Source organism: Pygocentrus nattereri, chromosome 13, assembly GCF_015220715.1.
Source record: "Pygocentrus nattereri isolate fPygNat1 chromosome 13, fPygNat1.pri, whole genome shotgun sequence".
NCBI lineage: Eukaryota > Metazoa > Chordata > Actinopteri > Characiformes > Serrasalmidae > Pygocentrus > Pygocentrus nattereri.
The window spans coordinates 10,866,722-10,886,251 of NC_051223.1; the positions used below are offsets into that span (position 1 = coordinate 10,866,722).

The 19,530-nt window shown below is 39.9% G+C and overlaps 1 protein-coding gene across 1 annotated transcript; it reads right to left on the reverse strand.

Moving 5' to 3' along the window:
• Positions 1 to 2,218: 2,218 nt before the first annotated feature.
• sgca (sarcoglycan, alpha) lies at positions 2,219 to 15,406 on the reverse strand. The gene is made up of 11 exons (XM_017725371.2): positions 15,332 to 15,406; positions 14,083 to 14,211; positions 13,209 to 13,363; positions 12,973 to 13,042; positions 11,511 to 11,709; positions 8,697 to 8,859; positions 6,941 to 7,149; positions 6,136 to 6,162; positions 4,893 to 5,078; positions 4,635 to 4,661; positions 2,219 to 2,367 (listed from the first exon to the last, which is right to left on the reverse strand). The coding sequence occupies exons 1-11, from the start codon at positions 15,366 to 15,368 to the stop codon at positions 2,361 to 2,363; spliced, it is 1,209 nt and encodes a 402-aa protein (XP_017580860.1). The 5' UTR covers positions 15,369 to 15,406; the 3' UTR covers positions 2,219 to 2,360.
• Positions 15,407 to 19,530: the final 4,124 nt, after the last annotated feature.

A 19,530-nucleotide genomic window follows, 5' to 3' on the forward strand; every position in this document is an offset into this window, starting at 1 on the left:
AAACGTGTTTGAGGACTGACAAAATCTGAATGTGAGCGAATTTAATTCAAATAAAAAGGAAAACATGGTTTAAATAAAAATCTTAAAACTGCAGGTTTTTGTGTCTAATAATGAGGAGGTTTAGCAGCTAATGCCAGAGAACCTGCAGAGAGGAGAATTCCTGCTCTGCAACGTCTTCTGGGTTTCTCAAACGCTAGGGGGTGCTCCTGAGTGAGTCCAAAATGAATGGGTTGATATGGAGCATTGGAGCAAAATCATAGTTTATGAATGCTGAAACATGTTTAATGTAAAAGAATGCAATAATTTCCTGAACAGCATAAAACATTTTAACAACCAATGTTATATTTTAAGAGCTGTTAAACTCGAGTTATAGGAGTTTAAAACGGCATCTTGTGTAAGTTCATGACATCAGTGAGCACGAACAGCCAATGAGCTGCACCACTCACCAATCAATCATCATGCTCCAAGATGTCTGCTTTTTTAGTGAAAAACATCCTTCTACTTTCTAAAATGAAAGGAAAGTTCTAGGCGAGTGAATAACAACTATTTTAATTGTTCGTTTTTAGCTGTTGAGCTGCATTCACTCCCATTCATTGAGGACTCACTCGTGGGTGCCCTCTGCTGTTCTGCAGTCCTGTTTTTGATATAACAGGGGAAATAGGAAGTGGCCAGACTCCTCATAAACCGGCTCTGCTGATGCTGCCCCTTCAGATGCACTGATGCTAAAGCTGGCGCTGGAGTTTTTACATGTGACTTTTCAGCAAACATTAATAAAATAATACAAAGAATGTTTTAATCGCTGGCATGAGCGCTGTACAGTCCTGTTTATCAAGCTAACTGTTACCTGCTTGGCTAAGAAAAACTAACCGATCTTGACATTATTTATCACTAAACATAATATTCTATTATTTTTAGCAGATTATAGTGATTAATAGTGATTAATAGTGAGTTCAGTCAGTGAGCTGGTCTTCCAGAGTTTAATTCAAAACTTTTTCAGCATCAGGAATGATATGAAAACAGCTCCACCCTCCAGATGATCAGGATAGCATAAGTAAAGCTATTTTAATGCTACTAATAGGTTGGTCAGTGGTCAATGTTGCTAAGCTATGACTGACCAATCGATAGTTAGGAGCTAGATTTAGTGAAGGGTCCATTCGGTAGAACAAACCCATATAGCAGACGGGGTTTGGGCTGATTCTGGCTTTCCTACGTGAGTGTTGGTTGACTACTAGTCAGATGTAAGGCATGTGAGCAAAAACAGGGCCAGATGCCGTACAGCTGCATATGATTTTGCCTCGTTTCGAATTGGGATGTTTTGGTGGAGTTTGGTGAAGTGGTGAAGCCATCTAGTGGATATAATATATACTGCAGGTTTAACTTGGATGGAGGTTTAACCAAGACTGGAGCACTCCTCAATGAGTGTGTTGACATGTACTCAATAATCCAATCATAATCTAATTTCTGCATTTATCTGATTATTCAAATGATCGTGTAAACAGCACACTCAGATTTCCTAGGTCAGAGTAAGGTCTAGAAATCTGATTAAGAGCCTGGTTTTTAGCTCAGTAATCAGATTTCTCAGTGCTGTGAACTCTTACTCTGATTTCTTTCCGAATTCTCAGTCTGAGAATGCCCAAAAACAGACAGCAGTACTGGAAATAAGCAAGAAGCGTCGCTGCATGATGCAGCAAAACGCTTTTGGAACGACGCTGAAATCAAATACATGTTTAATTAAATTGTTCAATCTTCTAGATGATATATGTTCATATTTTCAGGTAAACTCGAGCAATGTTTTTTTTTTTAAAAAGCTGCGGCATGAAGTTTGAGTTTATTGGCTGGTTGTAAAGCAGAAATCTGATTATTGTCTGATTCATGTAGACCCGGAGTTTCCCCATTATCTTGTCACTCAAGCTCATGAAAACCTGTTGATCAGATTATTGACTATCTGATTTTCTGCAGTTATTTGATTATTAACAGCATGTAAACACACTCATTGTGTTACCAGCCAGAGGAGGAGAAATCTGTGGGAATTTGGGGAAAATATTTTAATACTTTTTCCTTTTATGATACTTTTTTCCTTTTTTTTTCAAAAGATTTATTGGGGGTTTTTTTTCAAAATGAAGATAGAAACACAATATTTCCACTTTAAACAGCATGCAGCGTCAAAAACAGATCATCTGTGCACTACAAGCCATACAGTATGAGACATACAGTACAGTCAGTTTGTCCATAACATCAGGGTTATTTAATAAATGCACTAAAGCAAAAGGTCAGAAAGAAAGGAAACAAATATTTCATCATCTGCAGGTAACACAGAGAAAACAAACTCCACAGCAAATATGTTCCTGAGATTTGTGCTTTTATTTCCTATGAAGCAGAAGAGAGAGAGAGAGAAATATTGAATATTTATATAAACAAACAATGCAATGGATGTTTGATGCATATTTATTTTTGTTTTGGACTAATTCAGTTGTGTTGGTTCTCCAAGTGTAAATAAGTTACACATCCTCTACAGAAACACACTGTTCTGCACATTTTAACACACAATTACTGTTTATTTACTGGGGAAAAAAATAAAAACCATGAAATCTGACCTGTGCAAAAGTTATGGCACATTTTATGTTTTATGCATTATTCTAATATGTTAGACTAAATAAATCAAAGTAAACAAATAAAAATTTGGCACTAAAATGAGCAGATTTTAAGTTTCTCATATGAAATAAAAATATATGTACATGTATTTGCTCATATTATACATTTTATTTGAAATACATGTGATTTTTAAAATATATGTGCTAAATATTTTTATTTATAAGTCATTTAAAATATGAACATATATGCCTATTTATTCACATAAATGTCACTCTGTTGAAACGTGCGTATGTAGATTAAATATATATGTAATAGTGTCATTTTATTTACAACCATTCCAATGAAGTTGTGTAAAACATAAATAAAAACAGAATACGATGATTTGCAAATCCTTTTCAACCTATATTCAATTTAATACACTACAAAGACAAGATATTTAATGTTCAAATGGATAAACTTTATCGTTTTTTGCAAATATTCACTCATTTTGAATTTGATGCCTGCAACACATTCCAAAGAAGTTGGGACAGGGGCAACAAAAGACTGGGAAAGTTGAGGAATGCTCAAAAATCACCTGTTTGGAACATTCCACAGGTGAACAGGTTAATTGGAAACAGGTGAGTGTCATGATTGGGTACAAAGGGAGCATCCCTGAAAGGCTCAGTCATTCACAAGCAAGGGTGGGGTGAGGTTCACCACTTTGTGAACAAATGCATGAGCAAATAATCCAACAGTTTAAAAATATGAGTTTCTCAATGTGCAATTGCAAGGAATTTAGGGATTTCATCATCTACAGTCCATAATATCGTCAAAAGATTCAGATAATCTGGAGAAATCTCTGCAAGTAAGCGGCAAGGCAGAAAACCAACACTGAATGCCCATGACCTTTGACCCCTCAGGCGGCACTGCATTAAAAATTGACATCATTCTGTAACGGATATTACCACATGGGCTCAGGAACACTTCAGAAAACCATTGTCAGTGAACACAGTTCGTCGCTCCATCTACAAGTGCAAGTTAAAACTCTGCAATGCAAAGTGAAAGCCATATATCAACAACACCCAGAAACGCCGCCGGCTTCTCTGGGCCCGAGCTCATCTGAGATGGACTGACACACAGCGGAAAAGTGTCCTGTGGCCTGACGAGTCCATATTTCAAATTGTTTTTGGAAATCATGGACGTCGTGTCCTCCGGGCCAAAGAGGAAAAGGACTGTCCGGATTGTTATCAGAACAAAGTTCAAAAGCCAGCATCTCTGATGGTTTGGGGGTGTGTTAGTGCCCATGGCATGGGTAACCTGCACATCTGTGAGGGCACCATTAATGCTGAAAGGTACATACATTTTTTGGAGCAACATCTGCTGCCATCTAAGCAACGTCTTTTTCAGGGACGTCCTGCTTATTTCAGCAAGACAATACCAAGCCACATTCTGCACGTGTTACAACAGCGTGGCTTTGCAGTAAGAGTGCGGGTACTAGACTGGCCTGCCTGCAGTCCAGACCTGTCTCCCATTGAAAAAGTGTGGCGCATTATGAAACGCAAAATACGACCATGGAGACCCCGGACTGTTGAGCACCTGAAGTTGTACATCAAGAACGAATGGGAAAGAATTCCACCTACAAAGCTTCAACAATTAGTGTCCTTAGTTCCCAAACACTTATTGAGTGTTGTTAGAAGGAAAGGTGATGTATCACAGTGGTAAACATGAGTTTAAAACAACTTCTTTGGAATGTTTTGCAGACATCATATTCAAAATAATAAAGTTTATCCGTTTGATCATTAAATATCTTGTCTTTGTAGTGTATTCAATTGAATATAGGTTGAAAAGGATTTGCAAATCATCATATTCTGTTTTTATTTATGTTTTACACAACGTCCCAACTTCATTGGAATTGGGGTTGTAGATAAATGTCAAAAATATATAGAAATATTTTACAAACTTTTGACAAATGGGTCATATATGTGTTGGATGTGTTAACTTATTTTGACTTGGAAAGCTCAAGAATTACAATGTAATTAAATTGTAAATTAATCCGCGCTTACCTGGGCAGCGTGTCAACATTGGGCTCCCTGCAAAGACAAAAAAGCGATGAATTATAATCTACTTAGAATAACTACTTAAAATACTGCGTATTTTCTCCCCCACACAACCATGACCTTCAGAATGAATTACAAATTCAGATTTTTTGGAAGACAGGACATTTATCCAGGCCTGAGCCCAGAGAAGGTGACACCATTTCTGGATTCTGTTTACATAGGGTGACGGCAGCTGAGCTACTGTGACAGAAGCTGCAGACTCACTGTTGGGCCATGATGAGAGGGATGTGGACACTGTCAGAGGGATACTGAGGGGGCGCTGTCTCGCCAGTGCGGGCGTTGAACATGGGAAGTGTGGAGAGGGGCTGTGGCACGCCGGACCGACCGTCTGCCATCGTCCTCAGCTCACTGGTGTTTCCGTGGATGGTGTGGTGATGATACAGCTGGATTCTGAGAGAGAAGGATGGGGATAGAAAAGAGAGAAAGAGGATGTGTCAGTGCAAGATACTGACAGATAAACAGAGTAGAGATGACAAGAAGGTTGCATACTGTACATTTACTACATTTATCAGGAATAACATTCTAACCACCTCCTTGTTATTTTGCCCACTGTCCATTTTATCAGTTCCACTTACTATATATATAGGGTCACTTTGTAGTTCTACAGTTACAGACTGTAGTCCATCTGTTTCTCTGATATATTTGCTACCCTGTTCTTCAGTGGTCAGGACCCCCATGGACCCTCACAGAGCAGGTATGATTTGGGTGGTGGGTCATTCTCAGCACTGCAGTAACACTGATGTGGTGGTGGCGTGTTACTCTGTTGTGCTGGTTTCAGTGGATCAGACACAGCAGTGCTGCTCGAGTTTTTAAATACCTCAGTGTCACTCCTGGACTGAGAACAGTCCACCAACCAAAAATATCCAGTCAACAGCATCCTGTGGGTAGCGTCCTGTGACCACTGATGAAGGACTAGAGGATGACCAACACAAAATGTGCAGCAGCAGATGAGCTATCGTCTCTGACTTTACATCGACAAGGTGGACCGACAAGGTAGGAGTGTGAGTGTCTACTAGAGTGGACAGTGAGTGGACACAGTGTTTAAAGCAGCACTACTGTGTCTGATCCACTCGTACCAGCGCAACACACACTAGCACACCACCACCACATCAGTGTTACTGCAGTGCTGAGAATGACCCACCACCCAAATAGTACCTGCTCTGTGAGGATCCATAGGGGTCCTGACCACTGAAGAACAGGGTAACAAAGTATCACAGAAACAGATGGACTACAGTCTGTAACTGTAGAACTACAAAGTGCACCTATACAGTAAGAGGAGCTGATAAAATAGACAATGAGCAAAGAAACAAGGAGGTGGTCAGAATGTTATACCTGATTGGTGTATATAGACTGTGCACGCAAATGCATTGGCTGTCCACTTTATTGGAAACCCCTCTCAGAAACTATTCTGTAAGATGGTATAGATGTAAATGTGTTGTGTACGTACTCTGGAGTCATGGTGTCTCTTTTCTGGCTGCAAAAACAAAGAAACAAAAGATAAGGGTACCTTCACAGCCACAGAGCCCCCCCCCCCCCCCCCCCCCACACACACACACACACACTCCCACACCCATTCAATACAGTTTTAACATTGTCTCAAATTAAACTGATTAGCCTAGCTCATTAAAGGACTAAACAAATTTTACATAGAAGTAAATACACTTTATATAGTCTGTTGAATAAACTCCCTGTAACTCTGCTATCAGACGATCTAGCACTCTGTCATCTGTCTGCGTGTGAAGTGTTGAGTTACTAATGAGCAATGGGGGGAGAAAGGGGAGAGGTGAGACCCCCCTCCTCAAAAGAAAGTAGAATTTGAACACAACAGAGGCAGGATTATGAATATTGATGTGTTTGCTCAGCTAAGAAAATGAAAATTAAGTGCTTACGGTTTTGTAAATCATATACGTTTCCATGGAAATATATTCTATGTTGCTGTAGGACAAAATGCATGTTTTACCTGAGAGGCCACTCTGCCTGGTAAGCAGTTTGGTCTGCTCATTCATAAGGTTTGAAAAAGTAACTGTGTCAGGCCTTTATAAACTCTACATTTATGTTGATTCAGTCCCTTTACCACTACAAGAGGTCATCTAGCAACCATCCATCATAACATTTGAGTTAATGCTGTAGGTGCACAGCCCTTAAAGTGGTCTCAGGTCTTCCTCTGAGGGCAGATGGGAGGACTAAGTTGACAAGGGCATGTCAAAAGCAGCACAGAAATGGGGGGACATGTTTTACCAGAATACACTTACACTCCTTCCCTCCTGCAGCACATCACGTAGGCTAGAATGAGGCAGAGGATGAGAGCGAGTGCGAAAGGAATGATTACGGTGATGATGTAGTCGGGGATGAAGTCTCTCTCAGGCGGAGAGTCAGGGGGGTTAAACTCTCCACCCCAGGCCAGGATTCCTGAACCAACAGTTGGGGCTGGAGGAGGAGGCACAGGCCTGGACAAATCAATCTGGTGAAGAAATGAAAAGAGGAAAAAGAAAATTATGTTGAATGTCATTTGATTACACAAAAATAATAGCATGGCCATCCATAAGTGAAAACTATCAAGTGTAATTAGCTTGTATAATGCTAAGTGGCCCCGATTTCATCATTACTAGTAACATTTTTGGGTGAAATATTCTAGAGCAACCCTAAAAAAGACACCTGGTTATTCAAAGGCAAATGCTTTGCATTCAGTGTACATTCATTCGATGTACTAGAAACGTGTACTGCTCATTGGCCGCTTTGTGCTTCTACTTCTACTCTCGCCACTTTATTGGAAACACCCACCCTGTGCTTCCACTTGCTGGCCACCTAATCCAAATCACCTACCTCGTGCTTCCAGGCACTGACAACTTTATTGGAAACACCCACCTTGTACTTCCACTACCTGGCCACTTTATTGGAAACACATACTTTGTGCATGCACTCACTGGCCACTTTATTGGAAAAACCCACCCTGTGCTTCCACTCACTGGCCACTTTATTGGAAACACCTGCCTGCACATCCCCTCACTGGACAATTTATTGGAAACACCCACCTTGTTCTTCCACTCACTGGCCACGTGATTGGAAACACCTGCATGCACATCCATTCACTGGCCACTTTATTGGAAACATCCACCCTGTGCTTCTGCTCACTGGCCACCTAATCAGAAAGACCTACCTTGTTCTTCCACTCACTGGCCACTTTATTGGAAACACCTGCCTGCACATCCACTCACTGGCCAATTTTCTGAAAACACCTACTTTGTGCATGCACTCACTGGCCACATTATTGGAAACACCTACCTTGTGCATCCATTCACTGACCACTTTATTGGAAACACACTCCCTGATCCAGCAATAACCTCTAATTTACCAAAACGTTGTTCTAAATGCTCTACAGGTGTAATTTTGTGCCACTTATTGTCACGACTGGCCCCTCCCAGTCCTGTCCATGTGTTCATGTGTTCATGTTTTGGTTTATTCCATGTGCGTTTGTTTTGGTGTTCTAGTCCTGCCCCTTGTTTGGTTACTCCGCCCCTGATTGTCACCACCTGGTTTCCACCTGTCCCTCGTTAACCCTGTTGTATTTAAGCCCTGTGTTTGCACTTTGTCTTTGCTGGTCTTTGTAGTTGTATGTATTGTTACTTGAATCTCTGTCTGAATTGTTATCCGCTGTGGTGTTTGTACTGTTCTGGTGTCTGTCATGTCTGCCCCACGATCTCTCCGTATTGGCTCTATAACCCTGGACTGTCTCGACCCTGATTTTGGATTTGCCCTTAATAAATCTCGCTTATCTCAGCACATGCATCCGCCTCCTCGCTCCACGTTACACTTGTAAATAACACCACTGCGTTTCACAGGGCAGGCTGAGGTTCAGTTCCCTGTCTAGGGAAACACATCATGCTACAACTATTAGAGTCCTTGGGCAAGACTCCTAACACTGCATCTGCCTACCTCTATAACATGATTAAAACTGTAAATGTCTCTGTATATGAGCATCTGACGAATGTGTGAATGTAATACACTCACCAGTGTTGACTTGCACCAGGTTATGCAGTTGGCGGGGATGATGCATTTACTGCAGTCTCCACTGATTTTGCCGCCAGCTTCACACTCTCTCTGGTGCGCTGTTGTCTGCAGCCTCCGCAAACATTTAGAGTATGGCTGATCTGAACCCAGCTTCACATACACGCTGGTAAGCACACAGACATAACGGCAGGATGTGGGGTTAAATGTTTCAGTGACAATTTCAGCTCATTTTGAGCTCAAAAACTCAGCAGTTCATGACCAGCAAACATAGCTTTGAGCAGCTGTTCACACAGAAAATCATATTTTACATTAAAACACTACAAAGTACTGAACTGCAGAAAATATGGCGATTCTTAATCCTCCTCGCTGACTTTCAGATTTTGGGACACATTTACTTTAAAACAATGGGATCTAACTGCTCACCATGTGGCCATGAGGGACAGGGATGCAGCCTCACCTCCTGCTCTAAAATACAGAGGCGTGGCTAAAATAAGGCTCCGCACACACTAAAACTCTGTGTGTCAGTAGTGACATGAAAACACAGGATAGCACTTTCAGAAGTTTTGAAAATAGCGTTAAATAATTTTAATTAACTTATGATAAATCTAAATCTTTCAAATTAACTTCAAAAAAAAGATATTAAATAAATAGCAAATACAAAAAATTAAGTAAATTCAGAGGTTAGATAAATATATTAACATATTAATAATATATTAAGTAACTATATTTTGTTTATTACTATCTCTATTAATGCTTTGGGTTTAAGATCATAACATAACTGTTGTAAATATTTTAGGAGTGAATGCTTAATTTATTTGTTATTATTTTTTTACCCCAGTTAAACTAATTCAGCAGAATTCTTATGTCAGTGTTCAGAGTTCAAGCAGAGTTTTATGGCGTCTCTTAATCTCCCCGCCCCCCCCCATGAAAACAGAATATCTCCAATTAAGTTTTCAATATAATCCAAATAAATTACAGTGTAATGATTTTTTTTATATAAGAGACTGGGTGGTATGTTTATATTTATGCTTATGTTTATGTTTGTGTTTATGTTTATGTTTATGTTTATGCTTATGCTTATGCTTATGTTTATGCTTATGTTTATGTTTATGTTTATATGTATGCTTATGCTTATACTTATGCTTATGCTTATGTTTATGTTTATACTTATGTTTATGCTTATATGTATGCTTATGCTTATACTTATGTTTATGTTTATGTTTATGTTTATGTTTATGCTTATGCTTATACTTATACTTATACTTATGTTTATGCTTATGCTTATGTTTATGTTTATGGTTATGCTTAGGTTTATGCATATACTTATGTTTATGCTTATGTTTATGTTTATACTTATGTTTATGCTTATATGTATTCTTATGCTTATACTTATACTTATGTTTATGCTTATGTTTATGTTTATGCTTATGCTTATGCTTATGCTTATGCTTATGCTTATGCTTATGTTTATGCTTATGCTTATGCTTATGCTTAGGTTTATGCTTATGTTTATGCTTATACTTATGTTTATGCTTATGCTTATGTTTATGCTTATATGTATGCTTATGCTTATACTTATATTTATGTTTATGCTTATGCTTATGTTTATGTTTATGTTTATGCTTATATTCATGCTTATGCTTATTTTGTTTATGTTTATGTTTATGTTTATGCTTATGTGTATGATTACATTTATGTTTATGCTCTTAATCTTACCCCCCCCCCCCCCATGAAAACAGAATATCTCTAATTAAGTTTTCAATATAATCCAAATAAATTACAGTGTAATGATTTTTTTTAATATAAGAGACTGGGTGGTATGTTTATATTTATATTTATGCTTATGTTTATGTTTGTGTTAATGTTTATGCTTATGCTTATGCTTATGTTTATGCTTATGTTTATGCTTATACATATGTTTATGCTTATGTTTATGTTTATACTTATGTTTATGCTTATATGTATGCTTATGCTTATACTTATACTTATGTTTATGCTTATGTTTATGTTTATGTTTATGCTTATGTTTATGCTTATATGTATGCTTATACTTATACTTATACTTATACTTATACTTATGTTTATGCTTATGTTTATGTTTATGTTTATGCTTATGCTTATGCTAGGGTTTATGCTTATACTTATGTTTATGCTTATGTTTATGTTTATTCTTATGTTTATGCTTATATGTATGTTTATGCTTATGTTTATGTTTATGCTTATGCTTATGCTTATGCTTATGCTTAGGTTTATGCTTATGTTTATGCTTATATGTATACTTATGCTTATACTTATACTTATGTTTATGCTTATGTTTATGTTTATGCTTATGCTTATGCTTATGCTTATGTTTATGCTTATGTTTATGTTTATGCTTATGCTTAGGTTTATGCTTATGTTTATGCTTATGTTTATGTTTATGTTTATGCTTATATGTATTCTTATGCTTATACTTATGTTTATGCTTATGTTTATGTTTATACTTATGTTTATGCTTATATGTATTCTTATACTTATACTATGTTTATGCTTATGTTTATGTTTATGCTTATGCTTAGGTTTATGCTTATATTTATGCTTATGCTTATTCTTGTTTATGTTTATGTGTATGATTACATTTATGTTTATGCTTATGTTTATGTTTATGCTCATGCTTATTTTTGTTTATGTTTATGTTTATGCTTATGTGTATACTTACATTTATGCTTATGCTTATGTTTTATGTTTATGTTTATGTGCTCTACTGTTTGATGACATGTTTTCCTCATGATCATCAAAGTTTTAAGCAAAAAAATATAAACTGATTGGACTGACCCCTCAAAGTGCCCAGCCAGAGGCAGGGGGACGCGGCCACCTCGGTCCAGGGCGGAGGTGATGTTGACATAGTCCAGCCTTTCGGTGTCCCAGATGAGCTGAATGTCCTGCTTTATCTCCTCCTGAACCTCAGAGGGCAGCACCTTCTCGATCTCCCTCAGCTCAATGAAGAACTCCGCCTGGTAGGGCATCAGTTTGACTGGAAGAAGAGAAATGACTTTACTTTCGTTCACTGATTTTCACTTGTTAACTTTGTTGATTTCACAGCTTCACTATGATTTTTAATGATTGTGTTTGTATGACAAGAGAACATCTTCTCTTCTCTGCTATACAAAACAGCACAGTTTAGCTGGTCACCTATCAGGGCCTTGACCAGCATGTCAGTATCCAAAGAACAACATATGCTGGTTTTGATGCTTTTTCTAGCAGTTTTGTTTGTATTTATTACCCCCATGGACCCTCAAAGAGCAGGTACTATCTGGGTGGGGGATCATTCTAAGCACTGCAGTAACACTGACGTGGTGGTGGTGTGTTAGTGTGTGTTGTGCTGGTCTGAGTGGATCAGACACAACAGTTCTACTGGAGTTTTTAAACACTGTGTCCACTCACTGTCCACTCTAGTAGACACTCCTTGGTCCACCTTGTAGATGTAAAGTCAGAGACAATAGCTCATCTGCTGCTGCACAATTTTTGTTGGTCATCCTCTGGTCCTTCATCTGTGGTCACAGGATGCTGCCCACAGGACACTGTTGGCTGGATATTTTTGGTTGGTGGACTATTCTCAGTCCAGCAGCGACACTGAGGTGTTTAAAGACTCCAGCAGTACTGCTGTGTCTGATCCACTCACACCAGCACAACACATCACCACCATGTCAGTGTTACTGCAGTGCTGAGAAGGACCCACTACCCAAATAGTACCTGCTCTGTGAGGGTCCATGGGGGTCCTGACCACTGAAGAACAGGGTAACAAAGTATCAGAGAAACAGATGGACTACAGTCTGTAACTGTAGAACTACAAAGTGCACCTATAGAGTAAGTGGAGCTGATAAAATGGACAGTGAATGTAGAAACAAGGAGGTGCTCATGATGTTATTCCTGATTGGTGGATTTCAAATATATAAAAATACACATCCATATTTTTTTCCATATGGGCCTGTAGCTCAGTGGCTAAGCTAGTCATGATTAGTTGACTCCAAAGAGATTCCCAGTGGTTGTATGATGTATCTGCACATGAGTACAGGGATCAAGGAATGAGTGAACATTATTAAAGCTGCTCTAAAGAATACTGCATAACATGGCGAATTTGTTCAATTCTAATTTTAGGCTGGACTGCCCCTTCAAGAATGAAGCTAAAACAGAAGGAGTTTCACACTGGATTTACAAAGAAGCTGCACTGCAATGAATCATTTGCAATTCACCAACAACACGTTCCTCCTAACTTCCATCCATCATCATCACATACCTACAGGCCCCACGTTTATGACCAGGCGCTCCTTGAAGGTCTCATAACTTCGCTTGTTTGTCACAAAGATCTCACAGGAAAAAGGAAGAAGCATTAGAGTGAATCCCAGAGAGATGAAGAATGTATACGCTTCTATACTTGGTCATATTAACATGGGAATGTCTTTATATATGATGTTTGGTTGATTATTAATAACAAATTCTACATTCCAGTCATCTGTGATGAAGGTGCTGTACCTCTATAATGTTCTTGCCCAGGTCCTCCTGCAGTGGGGTGCCGTACAGGAAGCCGTTGTCGTACGGGTGACGCTGGGTAAAGCGCAGCCAGCGTGGCAGGTCTGGGAACAGCTGCCTGTTGCACTTGAACACCATGGGGTCATTATGTACCTTACCTGTGTGTTCAGAACAAAGGTTTTTTAATGAATGTAAATGCCCAGGCCACTTTTTTCAGAAACTGCTCTATTGTAGCTCCACCTTGCTGGTGTATAGTTAGAGACTGTACAAGGTGAGTGTTTCTGATAAAGTGGCCAGTGAGTGGAAGAACAAGGTGGGTGTTTCTGATAAAGTGGCCTGATTGTTCTGTAAAGCTGCTTTGTGAAAACACATGTTGTAAAAAGCGCTATATAAATAAAATTGGCTTGCTTGCCAGTGAGTGGAAGAATAAGGTGGGTGTTTGTAATAAAGTGTCCAGTGACCAGTGAATGGAAGAACAAGGTGGGTGTTTCTAATAAAGTGGCCAGTGAGTGGAAGAACAAGGTGGGTGTTTCTAATAAAGTGGCCAGTGAGTGGAAGCACAAGGTGGGTGTTTTTAATAAAGTGGCTAGTGAGTGGAAGCACAAGGTGGGTGTTTCTAATAAAGTGGCCAGTGAGTGGAAGCACAAGGTGGGTGTTTCTAATAAAGTGGCCAGTGAGTGGAAGCACAAGGTGGGTGTTTCTAATAAAGTGGCCAGTGAGTGGAAGAACAAGGTGGGTGTTTCTAATAAAGTGGCCAGTGAGTGGAAGCACAGGTGGGTGTTTCTAATAAAGTGGCCAGTGAGTGGAAGCACAAGGTGGGTGTTTCCGATAAAGCGGCCAGTGAGTGTAATAGTGTTTTTTGTCCAGTCCAGCTTACCATAGAGTTTGTGGAAAGGCTCAAATTCATGCTGGAAAGTTTCTCTCTGTAGCTCGTACACGAACAGCTGGCCTACGGAGGCGTACCCCATAATGTCTGCCTGGACCACCAGCAGGCTGACCACACTCACTGTGGAGAGATCAGCACCGCTTCAGTCATACAGGCCTGTTAAACACTAAGCACGGCGTTAAAAGGCTCGCTGTAGGAATGAACATGCAATTCATGCACTCCTCTGTCCAGATTTGGGAATGATTTGACTTGTGCATGTTTAACAGCCATTATTGGGACTGATCTACTAACAATAACATGTCCTCTGATGATCACATTAATAATCATAATAATAATATAAATAATAATTTTTGGTTATAGAGCACTTTTCATGCCGATGGCAGCTCAAGTTGCTTAGTAATACAGGAAATTATAAGTATTTATTTAGAATCATAAGAAAATGACGCAGACCAGATTAAAAGATAAAGACCGTGCAACGTAGAGTTTTAATGAAGCGCTAAGTTAAAGAGAGATGTTTTCAGATACTTATTAAAAGTGAGCTCTGAGCTCAGTGGGTCTGTTTGTAGAAGGTCGGTATCTGCAGATCTAAGACCATAAACACACAGACACTCTGTGATGTAAGCGGTGCTTTAAGGCCATTTAGAGCTTTAAAAACTAGTAGCAGAGCTTTAAACTCCAGCCTGAGCAATACAGACAGCCAGCACAGATCTTTCTCTGGCTACCTGTATCAATGTACCTGTATTATACTTTTCTATTTGCACAACAGACCGACGTAAATGCCTTGTTGATATTGTATATATCGCTGCTGTGAGAAGAAACCCTCGTATTTCCAAAATGGTAACTTTACAGGAGAAGGAAAAAACCTGCCTTACTTTCAATGTAATTTCAATGGAACCAGAATGTTTTCTGAGTCATTTTAGGTAATTTCCTTTAGTCCGATCATCATGAAATTTACGCACAGTGTAAAAAAGCAGCAAGTGGCTTCAAATTGGGTCAAAAACTGAAAAACATCCAAAATGGACATATAAGGTTTTCTTCTGAAAGCAACGATATGATATTGACTCAGTAACACAGCTTTCCATATATCAACCTCAGTGTAGCTACATTCATAATACACAGTCACTGGTCCGTCTAAAGGCCCATCTCTGTTACGCAGCATCTCCAGGATCAGACTGACTCCACCTCTGCGTTATTACTGATATTTATTAGGGCAGTAAGAAGAAAAAGCTGGAATACTTGCCTGTGAGCGTTAAAGCCCAGCTCCCCCTGACTGCCATTTTGCTTTGAGCCTTGACTGACAGGACCAGTTGGAAAAAGACAGTGGACTCCCTGCCCTGGTCTGAAAGCTGAGGGGGGCTATTTTTGCCGCACGCATCAAACCGTGACCCACCAGTGACTGCTCTTTTTTTCTCTCTCTCAGGCTGTGGGGACATTTACCAGCTTCCTATGAGCTTTTTTTCCACTTAACTCAGAAGCGCTAATTTACTAACCTGGAAAAGTAAATGAGGCCTACGGATTTAGGCAGAGGTCACTGAGGTCGTTGTTAAAGGGGAATTCCACTCATTTTTTAAACTTTCTGCATTTAAACTTTAAGCCATGAGATGTTGAATCGTTGAGATGTTAATGAAGTTAATCAGAGTGGTTTGGCCTGAAATGCTTCATTGTAGAGAAACATATCCTCTGAAAAAAACAGCCCAAGACCAGTAAACATTTCATGCTGGTCTAGTGCTGGTTCGGCTCTGATTTAACTGCTCACCCCAGCATGGTCATGCTGGTTGACCAGCATTCAAACACAACCTATGCTGTACAGCGGTGGTGTTAGGAACGAGGTGTTGAAATGTTGCAAATATGATCATTTTATTTACTGTTCAAAACCACCAAAACAAGTTTTACTGGGGGCCACTTCAGACGTCTGGTTCACTGTGAACACTTCTGACTCTGTAAGCTTCACTAGAACAGAGCGTTTCACACCAAACCGCTCTGAATGAGTCTGCTTACATCTCAACCAAAGCATAAATTTAGAAAAATCTGTAGAGTTCCCCTTTAATCGATATGCCAGGTGGTGTCGCTGATGCCATGGTCATTCAGAGAGGTTTGGTGTGAAACGTTCTGTTCTAGTGAAACTTACTGAGTCAGAACTGTTCACAGTGGTGGTGATAAGAACCAGACGTCCCCCTCTAAAAGCTCCTCTCAGAAAGTTCCTACATGAAATGGTTATGAATTCACTGCCTGATGACTGAGACGCTGTTTTAAGATATTTCTGACGTGATTTTGTCATCAAAATGACCTTTTTTTCTCCGTCAGGGTCGCAGGGGGATGCTGGAGCCTATCCCAGCAGTCTTCGGGCGAAAGGCAGGATACACCCTGGACAGGTCGCCGGTCCATCGCAGGGCAGACAGACAGACAGACAGTCACTCACACCTAGGGGCAATTTAGCATGTCCAATTGGCCTGACTGCATGTCTTTTGGACTGTGGGAGGAAACCGGAGAAAACCCACGCAGACACGGGGAGAACATGCAAACTCCACAAAGAGAGGACCCTGGCCGCCCGGCCGGGGAATCGAACCCAGGCCCTCCTCGCTGTGAGGCGACAGCGCTACCCACCACGCCACCGTGCCTCCCGTAATGCCATTATATACACCCTTAAAATGCTGGTGCATCAAGGGTTCTTTAGTAAAGAAAGTGGTTCTATATAGAACCATAAACATTTAAAGAAGTGATTAAGCATGATTAAATGGCTCTGTGCATCATGAAAGGGTTCTTCAGATTGATGGAAAATGTGTATAAATGTGCTGTAGACAGTTCTATGCAGAACCTTTTTGAAAAGGGTTCTATATGGCAGCCAAAAGGCTTCTGCTTTTGTTTCAGGCTTGACACCGTGACACCCTTTTCAAAAAGGTTCTACATACAACCATCTACAGCACGTTGTCTATCAATCTGAAGAACCCGTTTATGATGTAAAGAACCCTCTAATCATGAAGAACCATCTTTACTGTAAGGAAGAATGCCTCAAAAAAGAGGGGAGGGCAACAATAATAAAAAATAAGCTAATTAAAATGAATAAATAACCAAGTACATACATATTTATTTACCTATAGCATACAGGCAAAATTTGATTTGGCTTGATTTGAATGGAAGAGCAAGGTGGGTATTTATAATAAAGTGTCCAGTGAGTGGAAGAACAGGGTGGATGTTTCTAATAAAGTGTCCAGTGAATGGAAGAACACTGCAGCACTGTGTGTCGGACAGAGTGGTCAGCAACACAGGAGTCCCACAAGGTACTGTCCTCTCTCCCTTCCTCTTCACCCTCTACACCACGGACTTCAGCTACTGCACAGAGACTTGCCACCTTCAGAAGTTTTCTGATGACTCTGCAATAGTTGGATGTATCAGCAAGGGTGAAGAGGATGAGTACAGGGCGACGGTGAAGGACTTTGTCGCATGGTGCGAGCGGAACCACCTGCAGCTCAATGTGACAAAGACAAAGGAACTGGTGGTGGACCTGAGGAGGGACAAGGCAACGGTGACCCCTGTGTCCATCAGCGGGGTCAGTGTGGACACTGTGGATGATTACAAATATCTGGGTGTGTATATTGACAATAAACTGGACTGGGCTAAGAACACTGACGCCCTCTACAGGAAGGGCCAAAGTTGTCTCTGTTTTCTGAGGCGCCTGAGGTGCCTTCAACATCTGCCGGACTATGCTCAGGATCTTCTATGAGTCTGTGGTGGCGAGTGCTATCCTCTATGCTGTTGCATGCTGGGGAACCCACCCACTCTACGACACAGTGATGAGACACAAGAGCTCATTCAGCTCAAGACTCACTCTACCGAAATGCACAGGAAGTCATTCTTACCTGTGGCCATCAAACTCTATAACTCCTCCCTCAGTGTCTGACTCACAAACTCAATACGAAACTGTTCATATGTGCAATAACAACAATTGTGTGTGCAATAACTCAGAGGGACACTAACTTAATTTAAATAATCTAAATAATTCTAACTGCTTTATACCTGATGTTTCACATTACTATCACAATCACCGCCACCTTACTATATTCATAAGTACATAAATCTGGTGTACATACTGTAAATTCTCTATATTGTCTTAAATTATTAGTAAAGTGTTTATTTTTACATAAATGACTTCAACTGTAACAACTGCAATTCCCCCCTGGGATCAATAAAGGAATCTGAATCTGAACAAGGTGGGTGTTTCTAATAAAGTGGCCAGTGAGTGGAAGAACAAGGTGGATGTTTCTAATAAAGTGGCCAGTAAGTGGCCAAAAAGATTACCCACAAATACAAAATAAATCAAATAAAAGCCAAAATATCCAGAGGTAATATCATGAGGTAAGGGGTCAAATATTAGCTTTTTGCTCTGTTTTCATTCAAACACAGGCAAAACAATGCTAACCAATCACTGATTTCATATACTGTCCCAATGAACTACATCGAAACGCATAAAGATTAGCGTATTATTTATTTAATCATACATTACAGATGTGGCAGACGGATATAAACACACTGACTTTCTTCTTGAGGGAGTGGAAGTCTCCACTGACCCACAATCAGAGATACTTACACTGACCTGAACAGCAGCAGTTCTCAGCGTGCGCCACCAGATGGCGCCAGATCCACAGAAAAGAGCTGAGGACGCTTCCTCAAAGCCAGAAGGAGCTCTCTCACAATATTTCCATCCATCCATCCATTTTCTAAGCCGCTTCTCCGTCAGGGTCGCGGGGGGGTGCTGGAGCCTATCCCTCTCACAATATTTATTAAATAAATATTTCGCTTTTAATAAAACAGGAATTATAGTTTTACACCTGTTTTATGAAGACTGTAAACTCTAAATATCCTCTAACATAAAATCATATATTTAATTTCTTAAATTTCAGCCCTATTTTTACACTATTTATCTGCATAATTAAGTGGTTGAAATGTTAACAGAGTGGTTCAGAGCGGTTTGGTGTGAAGCCCTCTGTTCTAGAGAAACTTACCGAGCTAGAACTGTTCACAGTGGTGGTGATAGGAACCAGACTAAACATATAAAAAGTTACACATTACACAGTAAACATATAAAAGTTACACAGTTAAAAATATATATTGAACAAACTAAGTTGAAAGAACCCTTTCTTTTGTACTAGCTTATAAATGTACTGCAATACTTTCAAAAGAAACATTTGGGCTCAAGATGTTTCCAGTATTCTGTGGAATCCATGCCATGAAGTGCTGAGGCTGTTTTGGGAGCAATAAAGTGCACAGACCAGCTTAGACAAGCATGAAATATTTGCTGGTTTGTTTTTTTTTTCTGAAAGAAAACACCCCAGCCCGGGCATGCTGGTTGACCAGCATACCAGCATAAAAACACAACTTATGATTATTTTGCTGGTGAAAATCAGCTTCCATCGCTTCTGGCCAGCACACCAGCAACATATG

Bases quoted from the DNA above. Each gene is read 5' to 3' on its own strand.
- sgca (XM_017725371.2), bottom strand. From the start codon at position 15,368: ATGGCAGTCAGGGGGAGCTGGGCTTTAACGCTCACAG. The intron at 11,710-12,972 runs GTATGTGATGAT...CTCTTCTTCCAG, and splicing joins CATAAACGTGGGGCCTGTAG to TCAAACTGATGCCCTACCAG. The intron at 7,150-8,696 runs GTGAGTGTATTA...TTTCTTCACCAG, and splicing joins CCTGGTGCAAGTCAACACTG to ATTGATTTGTCCAGGCCTGT.